At 37.9% G+C, this 12,568-nt stretch overlaps 1 protein-coding gene across 1 annotated transcript; it reads right to left on the bottom strand.

Moving 5' to 3' along the window:
• Positions 1–1,055: 1,055 nt before the first annotated feature.
• LOC133019659 (myotonin-protein kinase) lies at positions 1,056–7,544 on the bottom strand. Its single transcript, XM_061086215.1, has 13 exons — positions 7,461–7,544; positions 7,185–7,280; positions 6,905–7,053; positions 6,553–6,646; positions 6,211–6,408; positions 5,515–5,763; positions 4,933–5,012; positions 4,771–4,867; positions 4,439–4,602; positions 3,373–3,470; positions 2,077–2,138; positions 1,760–1,834; positions 1,056–1,157 (listed from the first exon to the last, which is right to left on the bottom strand). Exons 1-13 carry the CDS (start codon positions 7,527–7,529, stop codon positions 1,056–1,058), a joined length of 1,533 nt encoding a protein of 510 aa, XP_060942198.1. The 5' UTR covers positions 7,530–7,544.
• Between the last annotated feature and the right edge of the window lie 5,024 nt (positions 7,545–12,568).

The following is a 12,568-nucleotide window of genomic DNA, read 5'->3' as shown; positions in this document are numbered from 1 at the left end:
TTTTTTTTGTAACCTAAGTTTAGGTTTCTTCTAATTTTGCCCAGCATGCATCAGGCCATTATGACACAAAATGGTATAAATAATATGTTAATCCTGCTACAGCAGAGAATTCATGTTCTCTGCCATTTGCTGGCAAAAGTTAATATATCTGTACCGGCATTGGCAATCTGACAAAATTTATTATGATATAGGCATCGGATAACTGCAAAAATCGAATACCATGCATCCCAAAGATATACAAATCAGAAAAACCTAATACAGACTTTTAATCCAAGCAATGGTTTGAGCTGTATAAGACAGGTCACCTAATTTAAGCATCCTATTACAGTCAAACTAAAGGTGCACCACACATGTCTAAACTAAATGAATGTGGAGAGCCCTGACCACTGCTATAGACTTACTGTTGTTACTGATTTTTCAATTAAAAACCTTTAAGTGCACATTAAACAACAGTAACAGTATAAAATACTCTTTAAGCACAAATCATGAGACTAGTGAAGATGCACACCTTTAGTAGTCACACAGTGATAAAAAAATGAATCATGTATGAAAATAAAACCTTTCATGCATCGAGATGCACCGACAATCGTTTTGTAGCCCTCTTATTCAGAAAATATGTTTGTGCCTCAGTTACTGTGGTTGGGTATCGAATCAAAATGGTTGAAGAACAGTAACATTTTTACTTTAGAAACATCTTTTTTTTGGCAGTAGTAACGTCCAGATTTTTCTCTATGTGCTGGGAACCAAGTGTATCTCAAACGTGATTTTCAGTCTGGACAGACTGGCAAGGTACTTCAGAAAAAGTCCATGTCATTTCTTTCTCATAAGCTCCTAGCAATGTCCCTCATATAACGTCACTTGGAAAAATCGGTCGTGAAGGCTTGTACTCTAAATACATGCTCGGGGGATCTTGTTAGAAGCTTTTAGTCCTTCATTTTCCTTCTGGTCTACTTGAAGTTGGGTAAGAGTGGAGCAGGGAATGAGCATAGAGAAGGTGCTTAGTACTTTGTGCCGTTGGAATGGGAGAAGTCAGTATGTGACACCTCATTGTGCACTCAGGAGACCTCAGTGTAACAGTGTCTCTCCCAGGCCTCGACCTCCCCCCATTTGGCACAAACTAGCAGGTATGACTCACTTGTCACATGTGGCAGGTGAACCTGGAGGGCAAAACAAAAAAACACAATTAAAACAAAACAGACAATAACACCTTTGTGTCTTTATATTTGATTCAAAATAAATAAAATTATACAACAGGTTGATTTCGGTCATTTGATTTAATGAGTGCAAACATATGAATATGGTAACGCTAGAATTGCAATAATACAATTATTATCAAGTAAATAAGTATTAAAACATTTTTTTTTAATATAGCACCTTCCACAGAACAGTCACAAAGTACATTTCAAAGAGATGTTAAATAAAAACAAAACTAAATCACAAGCACTAAACTTAACAAGGTGACACAAAGGCAAGTTTTAAAAGATGAGTCTTCAACTGCTTTTTTAAAGGCGTCACCAGAGACTGCAGAACGTATGTCCATAGGATGACCAATATTAATATATCGTAGTAATGATGGTAATAACAGAGATGTTAATGTGAACACAATTTCAAAGGCTTTTCTACCATGATGACTACAATTTAAAATGTTAATTCTTGGAAATTTTTTGCATAAACATGGTCAAATAAAAAAATTGTAAATATAAACGGTATAGAATCTGTATCTTTTCACTAAAAATCAATATTTCAGTTTTGTTTGTACCCTGTGGAACAGGAGCAGGTGACGGTGGAGAGGAATCACCAGCGGGTACTGGCAGTCTGGGGGCACTCTCCTCCTCTGTAACACATACAAGGCAGACTAGTGAGCAGACAGCCGCTACTGTATGTAGAAACATGGAAAAAATATTTGCCTGCTGTACACATTTCATATATAAACTCTCTGTTTGCCCGACATCAAACCTGGTCTTTGTTACTTATGCAAAGGTTTAAAAGAATTAGACTGTCACACCAAGTTTCATGCTAAATTAAAACAGTTTTTGGTCAGGCAAGAGAAAGGAAGTGGATTACATATAGGCTTACATCCCCTGGTATGTCCATACAGTGGGCCGGCAGAGCAAAATATGCTGGACAGATACTCAGCTCTGTGATTGGACAAGAGAGAGGAACGTCAGAACCCATGTTGTGCAGCAGTGCTGTTGCAGTCATATATTCTTGGGATGCACTGCTGGTTTACCAGATTCATAGTAAGACAAAGAAAAGGAACAGGAGCAAGAATACTTGTGGTGATGAGAGGGATTACAGTGAGTGTGAGAGAGGGAGAAGAGGAGGGAAGGAGACAGCAGTGACTGAAATAAAGCAAGCCTCTGAGTGTTTTTTTTGCCATTAGACATGGAGTGAAGTACAGTACATGCTTTTTGTCCACATGCTTTTGCCTTAGTCCCCCATAATCCAGCAGAAGGGAAATCTTCACAACTGCCTCTTTATAAAGCACATGACACTGTTGATTAATGGGAACATCCATCCAAGTTGCTGCATACCAAGGCTATTCATACAGAGAGTGTTTACCACCCAGTCTTGACTGAGACATCCAATATAAACAGGTGCTGCAGGCACTGTGCTGGACTGTGTTTATTCAAAGTGGCTCAGATTGTCTGGAACTCATTCTGCCTCCCATTTATGTTGTTCTTAAAAGACGCTGGACAGTAAAGTAGTACTTGGGTTTAAATGGATGTCTGTGTCATTAGGTAATATTACCGAAATACTTGACATTATGAAGACAAGTTTTTTTTTAGAGGATTGTTTTTACAAACTGGGTTTCATTTAAAGCCACCACTTCCTTTATATTATCCTGTGGATTTCATTGCTTATCTAAGTAAATCAATATTTGAAAGTTATTTATATATATATATGATTCCGTGGTACAATACAGTAGAGTGCAAGAGGGAAGAGCAACCAAGGCAGTAGTGGGATGAATACACTGATGATGAAGATGATGACGATGTTATCTCTTCATGAATATTGTTACTACTATTAACTATCGTGCTCTCATTGAAAACATTATCAGATCTGAAAGTGTCATTGGTTTCATTCCACATTCTCTTTTTTCGACATACCTCTTCTCTCCTCCCTATTTTTCTCTGCTCACCACAAACGGCCGAGGCTGGTGGTCGGCTACATTGAGTCTTTGGGAGAAGCATTGACTTTTTGTTCCCTCCACAGTCACCAATGTCTGCTCATTTTGGGAAGTTTTCTATAATTTGTCAGGCCTTGACTGTAATATGTAAATTGCCTTAAGAAAATGTATGTTGTGATTTTGGGCGATACAAATTGAATTGAATTGAATATGATTGAACTGAATTAAAATTGTTCCCTTGCCTGTTTCCTTGGAGACTTTCCAGTCTGGCATCTCCCATTTCAATCTCTGCATTTCTTTCTCCAACTCACAGTGCATCCTCTGTGCTTCCTGTAACCTGCTGGTGGATGAACAAGTAAAGACTGTGAGTTTTTTTATCTATACCTCTAATTTAGAGGAAAGTTTTGTAAAAGTGAATAACAGATCCATGCAATGTCATAAAAACTTCAGTTCCAGCCCACTGCAGTGCATTATAGTCTGTATCTCTATATTACTGCATCCAGGAAATAAGACCATATTGCTTTAGTCTTGGTTTCCTTCTAAATAATTGTTTTATTTAATTTGAACCTTTTATAGTTAAGTCAAGGTTAGTCTTCAGTAGTGATAAAGCCTTGGCAGTCAGGAGCCCCGGAGGTTTGCAAAGATTACCTTTTCAGGTCAGATAATAGGTACTTAGTGTTCTACAACATGTTTTCAGAGGTTCTTCAAATAAACTGAGATCTATTTAGACTTGAATCAGACCGGCACCACCTTCTTTACATAGAATGATGCCATCTTCTACCTATCCTCAAGACCCTATGTCAAAAAAGTCATGTGACTGAGCCTAAGAGGCTTGGCTCGCCACCCATAAAAGCACCAAGATGAAGCTGCCTCACCGAAATTAGTGTTTGGGACTCCACTGTCGGCAATCCACCATTATTGTGCAATTGCCTTGAGTCCGTGAGGATCATATGTTGTTTACTCCATCTCTCTCTTATTCTTGAGAGTATTTAAGTAGCAGAGGGTTACACTCAGTGTATTAATCTTTTCTCTTGATTTCAGGTTGCTCCGCTTCATACATCTAGCACTAAGATATAAGCCTATTGCAAACAGGTAGGGGCTGTTTAAATCACGCAAGGCCTGTTCTGTGAATGCTGATAACACCCCTTTGAAATGAAAAAAAGAGAGGCTCCTCTCTACCAATAGGGCAGAAAAGTAAGCACTAAAATTACCACTCTATGTGCCAATAATCCTGATTGGCACTCTTGCTCAAATTCAGACTGGTACCAAGATACATTGGTTTAAGATGAAATAAGTGTAAGATGATACCGCTGCAAGTCTTCGTCAAGATCTGATATTTTGTCAGTATCCCCCTCCTCCTCCTCAGTGGTGGTTTGGGGGGACACAGTACGACTTTGCTCTGGAGTGAGTGAGAGCTTCAGCAATGCAGGCAGGTTGTCTGGCAGAGCATCTGTGAGATGCAACAGCTGGCTCTGAATTTGAACCAGAGGTAGATTAGTTACAAAATCACAAGGAAACAAGCTAAACATTATTTGTTATCATTACATGAATTAATGTCTTGTCGAAATGCAATACATAGGAACTGAAATAAATAGTCCAAGATAACAGTTTATACAGTCTCTAAGGTAATTATGTCTCACCACTTTCTCTTGTGTGTACAGTCTCTCACGCTCCTTGAGCCTTGTGTGGTCAATCTGCATCACGATGTTGTGACTGCGGTCGATGGCACCCGTCTGACTATTAAAGAGAGAACAATAAAACAACACCCTGCATATAAAATATTTGTCATATATTCAGTTCACCTGGTAGCTGTGTAAGAATATCCGACAAAAGCCAAGTGCACTCCCTTTGGTGCTCTTTCCATTACATCAGAGGGCGTCTCCTGCAGAACATAACAGATACCAATTTACATACCAATTGTATATAGGAATGCTACGCAGGCAACTGGACTCTCAAAGAGGTTTCTAAAATTGTATTGTTGTGCTAAACATGCAGTCGATCATTCTAAAAATGTTTTTCAAGAAACACAGACAAACCCAGCTGTCTATGTATCGATCAATCAATCCAATTTTATTGGTATAGCCCATATTCACAAATCACAATTTGTCTCATAGGGCTTTACAAGGTGCGACATCTTCTGTCCTTAACCCTCAACAATAGTAAGGACAAACTACACTTTACATATGCACATACTCTGCCCTTATACAGCTTTTTTGCACTTCTGGTTAGATACTAAACTGCATTTCGTTGTCACAGTACTTGTACTCTGTGCAAAGACAATAAAGTTGAATCTTATCTAATTTGTATAAATGCAGAACTCCTGAAGATACCATGACCTTCACAGATATGCATGACATGGAGAGTAACATTCGCTAAAAATATACCATTTCGCTAAGAGAGTCATCTAGAATGTCAAAGTTGGAGGTGTCTGTAGCATTAGATACATCAGGCAGGAATGGTGCAGAGAGTTGATTCAGGGAACGCCAGTCTATTCCACAGAAGAATGGATGGCTCCTGAAGTCACTGGAGCCTTTCCTCCCCAGACGGATTTCCCTCTCACAGATGAGCCCAGTGATGAATGAATGAGCCTTATCTGAAATCTCCGGGCCAGAAGGAGGGAACACAAAATACTCCTGGAGTTTTTTTAGAAAAAAATGACATTATACAAAACAACTATTGTTATTATTTATATACAATTAAACTATAAATATTCCCCCCAAAACCCTACTCCTGGTTCGAGGCTCCATCTAGTAGTCCATCCTTTCTCGGTTAAATAAGTTAATTTCTGTGGTAAGTGGTTGCTATTTTGGGTTGTGAATAAATTATTTTACATTAGCCTATATAGTAATTCCTCTTCAGACTCTTGTCTATTGTTCCTGAATAAGAAGGTCCCCTTCACCCTACTGGTGATTGTTTTCTTACTATCAATAGTATTTGGACCAACCATCCTCTTAACCAGAACTTACAATTATAAACATACAATTACAAAGTTCGATTCTAGATAGACTGACAGATAGACGTACGGACAGATAGATGACAGACAGATAGATAGATAGATGTGTGTTCATGTGTTTGTGTACCTTGAAGTGAATAATCTTGGCATATGTTTCAGATGTGGACTCTGCGTAGAAGGGTGTGGTCCCCAGCAGCATTTCAAAGGCACAAATACCCAAGGCCCACCAATCACATTCAGAACCATAACCCCCACTTCCCTCTACAGCTCTTAAAATCTCTGGGGACAAATAGTCAGGGGTCCCGACTGCTAGGGAAGAGTGAACCTGCGATGAAAACAACAAAGACAAAAGTGGTCATGACCCATATTTCCAAAGTGATTGCGATTAACTATTGCTGAAATGAAACAATTATTTGCTAGCAGTCAGTATCTTTGAAAATGAAACTTTTATGTAAATAATAACTCTCACCATCCCATCATCTAAGAGCCTGAGACAGGAGCCAAAGTCCCCAAGTCTAATGTGTCCATCAGCTGTCAGCAGGATGTTGTCAGGTTTGATGTCTCTTTGTAATGAACAGAGTAAAATGGCAACTGGTTTAATTAAATAACACATCGAGCATGTTTACAATGTTTTTTATCCCCCACATGTTAAACTCCTGAGGAGATATTTATGGTGTGATAAACAATGAGCTTCTTACTCAGAAAAATTATTTGAACCATGTTAGAAGAAATGTAGCAGTTAATTTATGATTTATGTGCACTGCATCAGATCGAAAACAATGTGTAAATCAAAGTAATATAAGTGAGGGAGAATTATCTACCTGTGCGCATAACCCAGTATGTGGACAGATTCAATTGCCATGACCATCTCTGCCAGGTAGAACTGAGCCATGTCCTCAGGGATCCTGTCTCCAAATTTACTGAGCAGAGACAGCAGGTCCCCTCCTACGTAATAATCCATTACCAGGTACTGAGAGAGGTTGGATGAGTAAGGGAAATGGCTGTTGGATATAAGTTAAAAACAGTATGCACTACTACACAAACGAGTATTGCATACAATATGTTAACTTGACATTTCTGAATGGTCGTGTTCATACATACCAGATAGTTGTCATCCTGAAAGGCATAGTGCAATTCTGTGATCCAGCGTCTGTCACCCCTCAGTAAAACCTCCCTCTCCTCCTGGTAACATGCTGTCTGTATAAGACACAAAAAACAGGATATAAGACACAAATAGGAACAGATACATCTTAAATCAAACAGCATGTATTCCCATTACTTCCCTTACTTTGTCGTCCTTATCAGTGCTACATATGCATTGAGAGAACTGCCGATGTTTGAAGTCCTGTGTATTTGAGTGCAGATTTGTGTGTGTACCTCTCCTCGCCTCAGTATGTCCCACTTATTCATAATCTTCACAGCGTACACTTGTTGTGTGCTTTGCATCCTTGCTACAGCAACCTGCAACAGTGGCAACACAGAATATCCACATCAAGCACAGAATGAGTTAACATTACAAGTTAACATTACCAAAGACAGTAGATTCATTCAGTCCTAAAGCTCGGTGACAGTGACTCATTTGAAATTGTTAAATTCAGTGCAGTGGTGGTAACATACTCTCTGGCAGTACAGTTGCCAGCTAGTTTTTGTAATTTTATTTACAGTACTGGCATTGTACTGTATTGCAATTCATAGTAAAAAGCTCATCATTGATTTTGTCATGAAAATGCATAGTAACCAGTGGAAGACGCTTAACTGACAGGTCGGTGAAACTTATCACCTTGGCATGGATACCATCCCAACTGTGTTAAGACAAATGGAAGTCGAATGTAGATTAAAACAATGGGGGGACATCATAATTTACCTCTACAATCACTGTAGAGGCTGGTTCTCCTGGGACTGTTCCATGCAATTTACTATCCAAAAGGCTCACATAGAACAAAACATCATAGCCAATCTCTCTAACCCGGTCTGTTTTGGGTCTGGAAACATTTAGAAAATCAATCACAATGTATCAAATGGTCTAAATTTGGGGTTCAGTGTCTTGTCCAAGGACTGGAAGACTGGGATCGACTGGAAGACTGGGATCGATTAGCCAACATGGTCAGAGGATGACCGCTCTACCCCCTCAGCCGCCGCCACAGCCATGTTTTGTTTCTCCACTCTGTATTGAACCACTTCCTAATAGTGCCTGCACTGAAATTATTTAGAAAAAATATAATTGTCATCATTTTAGTAGAACATTCATTAAAAAAATCTTAATTTCCATCACACCACAAAATATGTTTTTAAACAAAATGATTAACATAACATGTGTTATCAAAAATTCTAATGAAATTTCTCGCAAAGATGTTCCCAAATGTATAAACTTATTTTCATAATTTTTTTTTACTAAAGTCATAAAAATATATTTATTTTTTGGCATAATCATGACTTTTACAATTCTATAACTTAATTGTAAATATAAAACTGAACAATATATTATTAGTGTGAATTTGTTATTTATTTATTTTACTTAAAAATATGTGTCCTGACAGGATTACATTGTTCGGTGGAAAAGACAGCATGTGTTGGACCAAATGTAACAACAGCATTGATGAACAATATTCACTTTTATTATTCGTGAAACGAAATAACATAACTTTTGAAATACAACTTCCTCATTAGGGCCCGATCACCGAATGGTGAGAGGGCCTATTGAACCTGTAAGGATTTTTATTATTTCCCTTTGGGGGAGTTTTTCAGGGTCTAGACATGCTCCAAAAGTTATGAAACTTTGCAGGAAATTCAAGACCCACAGATATTTTACTATACTGGAGTAATTTGAAATGGGCGTGGCAAAATGGCTCAACAGCGCCCCTGGAAAGCAGCCCCTAGGTTTCCCTTTGACCGATCAACACAAAAATCGTGGCCCACGTGTATCATGACCAGACAAACAAAAAAGTCCAAAGGGGCATTATAAAAAAAACGCAACAGGAAGCCCGCCATTTTATATTTAGTGGCCATTTTGGCCATATTCCACATTTTTACTTTGACGTACTTGTCCCAGGCCTTTCATCAGATCAACTTCAAATTCAGATAAGTGTCATCACAACAAGCTTTATGACATCTACACAGAAATTATGACTTGAAATCACAGCGCCCCCTGGTGGCTACAGGAAGTGAAGCGTTTATCCTTGCCACAGAGAGGAAAACGCATCCAACGCGGAGAGGTGCGCTTGGTCATCGTTCGCTCTCTCCCCCGACCGCAACAGGCCTCAACGTGCGGGTGCTCGGGCCCGCCAGTGCTACAACGTAGCCCTAGTTAAGACTTGTTTCATCAATTCCAATTAAATTGAATTGAATAAAATTGCTTATTCGCTGCTCTTTTTGTGCTGAAACCTACAGACAAGTTGCAAAGATTTGACCTGCCTGAAAAAGGGAAAAGAATAAAGAAACAGTCTAAAGCCTTTTCTCTCAGAAAGATAATAGAAGATAGATATTTTCAGTATGTGGGCTTTCCTCAGCAGAAACTAGACGAGCGAGGAGAACCAAAACAACAGCAAGTTTTGCAGATAAACTTCAACAGAATTCTCCTTTCTGTTTGGAGACCGAAGCGTCTGAAAAGATGGGGCTCTGAACAATAGTAGCTAAGAATTCGCCAAGACATCCCTCCTGGTCTTGCAGAGACAATATAGAGGGGCATCATGAATATTCAATTCGCATATGCTACAGATGATGTTTTACATCCATCAAATCCCCTTTAAATAACAATGATAATGTGGGTCTGGGGAAAGAAAAAGATTGGCATGTATTTTACAGAGGGATGTGTCTCTGATTGTTGGATTAAAAATCTGGTTGCTTCAGGATGCTCCATCCTACATTACTGGTGTAGTGTCCTCATCGAGACAACCAGGAGGTGCTTTTACATTATTTTATGTTCTATCTAATTGTCTTCTTCTTTCCTGTTGTTATCCCACTGTTGTTGTCACTTGCAAGAAATATTATTTTTTCCTCCACCTCCAAGGGCATTTTTTGTTTGGCCATTGTCCCATTTTCTTTTATCAGGTTAGGAGAACCGGCTCCGTTTATGCAAAGCTAACCAAGTGGTATTTCTTTGATAGCTTATCAGACACAACTTTGGTGATCACTTGCTGAAACTTATCTTTGCACATTTTTTGATATTACTTTTTTATCTGTGAAAAAATGTAGAATGAAAAAGCAGAGTTCTTAAATCACTTGATCTTTGTCTCATCTGTGTGGTGGTGTTGTTTCAGCCATACAACTGTCTACTGCCGCTACTCTTTTTAACTTCCTGCATTTTGTTGAGAAGTTTCTCATAGCTTCTCATAATTAAGTAGTTGTGATTTAATCCTTTCTTTTTATGCTTATGACCTCTCTATTGTGGTCTTTCGTTCCATCTCAAAGAACAAGAGATGGTGGAGAAATTCTAATCTGTCGTTGACCAACAGTGCTGGCAATTTTTTTTACTTAAAAAACATACAATTAATTAGCTGAAAAAATTAAATATAGAAGATTTTGGGTTAAATAAGTCAACTGAAATGCATATATAACACTAGCATTGCCATTTCCATCACAATATTTTTTTTCCATCACAATAAACAAAGTGAGAGAAATGACTGTTGTGGAAATGACATTTTGTCACAACTTAAAATAAATATCATGCTATACAAGCATATTAATGTCAGTTTTAGAGTTAGCATTACAGGTGCACAAAATTAGCTATAGTTGAAGAATCCTGTTATTAACAGTAGTTAAAAGCCTAATATGCAGGAAATACCCTGTATATAGTTAAGTCTATAGTCAGATGGAAATTAAATACACTGACAAATATTTATGATGATTGAGAATGAATTGAATGGTGATTAAACGGGTCTATTCATACAATTTTGCAGGGTGTTTTAAGTAATGTTAAAAACAAATCATGAAGATATTTCAATTGGAAAGAGCTGTATAAATAGACTTGTATTTTGTCAATTATTTTTAGTTTAAAATATATTGTTAGAGTATTAATTTTCACAGTAAAATCCCAATTTGTAATTTATTATATTCGGTATTTTACAATATAAAGTCACAAAGTTTGCAAAGGAAATCTGCTTGAAAGGAGATTGCTACATAAGTTACCTAAATCTGCAACACAACACTACAAAACAATGTGCTTGAAATCTTACAACCACATGATAAAAGTTTGCATGAAAAACAGAATAAACCAAATTTACCGAACTTCCAAGAATCCAGCGCTTCTCCTTTTCCAGTTACTTAATCTGGTAAGGAACTTCAAAAAATGCCCTGTGGTGTTTGGGTTGACGTGACGTCAGGTGTCACAATTGAGCCATGTCATATTACAATCAGGGTTACACCAAGCCCAAGATATAATCTATAGTATTCCCACCTAGTATTCCCACTTTACCAAACGTACCCAAAATGGAATATCATTCAAAGGTGTTTTACTGTGAGAGAGGGATGGAGTACACTGTAGGGTTTCTTGTACTTCAAAATATAAAGCATTATTTTTAGTCTACTGTTCAAATATCATCTAAACTTATCGTGCATGTTAAAAAATGTTGAATTCCTGCTCCACACATGCTCACCTCACTGAATGTACCACGACCAACCACTCTCAGGATGTGAAAGTCTTCTCTTTTGATGCGAGTCTTCTTCACCTGCCTCACCAGAGGCTCAGCTGTAATGGAGGCAAGAGAGAGAGATTTTGACTCGTTGTAGCCACACATTGACCTTGTATTATCATACGGTGTCAAAATATGAATATTACTTCAACATAATCTGATTCTATCAGACAATTTTTTAATAACCTTTGATTTCTCATTATCAGACTACATGCCATTAATGAAAAACTCCATTTCTAGATGTCTACCTGATAGTGCTGTAGCTAAAACTAAGGAAATAATTCCAGTTACATTTAAACCCTTATTATCCGTAGTTATAACCAACAAACTATTTTAAAACCCTAGCTCCACTGAAACGGACCATATTGTTGATAGCTCTGTAAACTCATTACGATTAACATTAGACTCCATAGCGCCTTTAAAAAGTCAGTGTGTAAAACATTGTAAATTAGTTTCCTGGTATAATTCCAATACACATGAATTAAAGCAAGTGTCAAGAAAATCAGTAAGGAGTGGTGAACGAACAACTGTGTTGAATATCTCCTAGCCTGGAAGCATTGTGTTAAAGCATATAAGACGGCCCTCCACAAAGCAAGAGCTGCCTACTACTCCACACCAATAGAAGAAAATAAAAACAACCCCAGGTTTCTCTTCAGCACTGTAGCCAGGCTGACAGGGAGTCACTGTTACATTTTTGGTATGAGGGGTATGAGAAAGAAGATGCAAAAAGTGGCAGATGTTACATTTGTAGTGGGTCAACTGTAAACTGTAAAAAAACTGTAAATAGACTATATTTATATAGCACTTTGAAAAACAAATCAAGTCACATTCACACATTCATATAAAGCTTCCATATGA

This window comes from Limanda limanda, chromosome 14 (genome assembly GCF_963576545.1).
Source record: "Limanda limanda chromosome 14, fLimLim1.1, whole genome shotgun sequence".
NCBI lineage: Eukaryota > Metazoa > Chordata > Actinopteri > Pleuronectiformes > Pleuronectidae > Limanda > Limanda limanda.
Note: the sequence above shows the minus strand (reverse complement) of the source record. Positions and strands in the feature narration are given on the sequence as shown.

Coding starts and splice junctions, on each gene's coding strand:
- LOC133019659 (XM_061086215.1), bottom strand. CDS start 7,529: ATGCAAAGCACACAACAAGTGTACGCTGTGAAGATTATGAATAAGTGG. Junction 7,281..7,460: donor ACATACTGAGGCGAGGAGAG/GTACACACACAA, acceptor TGTCTTATACAG/ACAGCATGTTACCAGGAGGA. Junction 6,647..6,904: donor ATACTGGGTTATGCGCACAG/GTAGATAATTCT, acceptor TTCATTACAAAG/AGACATCAAACCTGACAACA.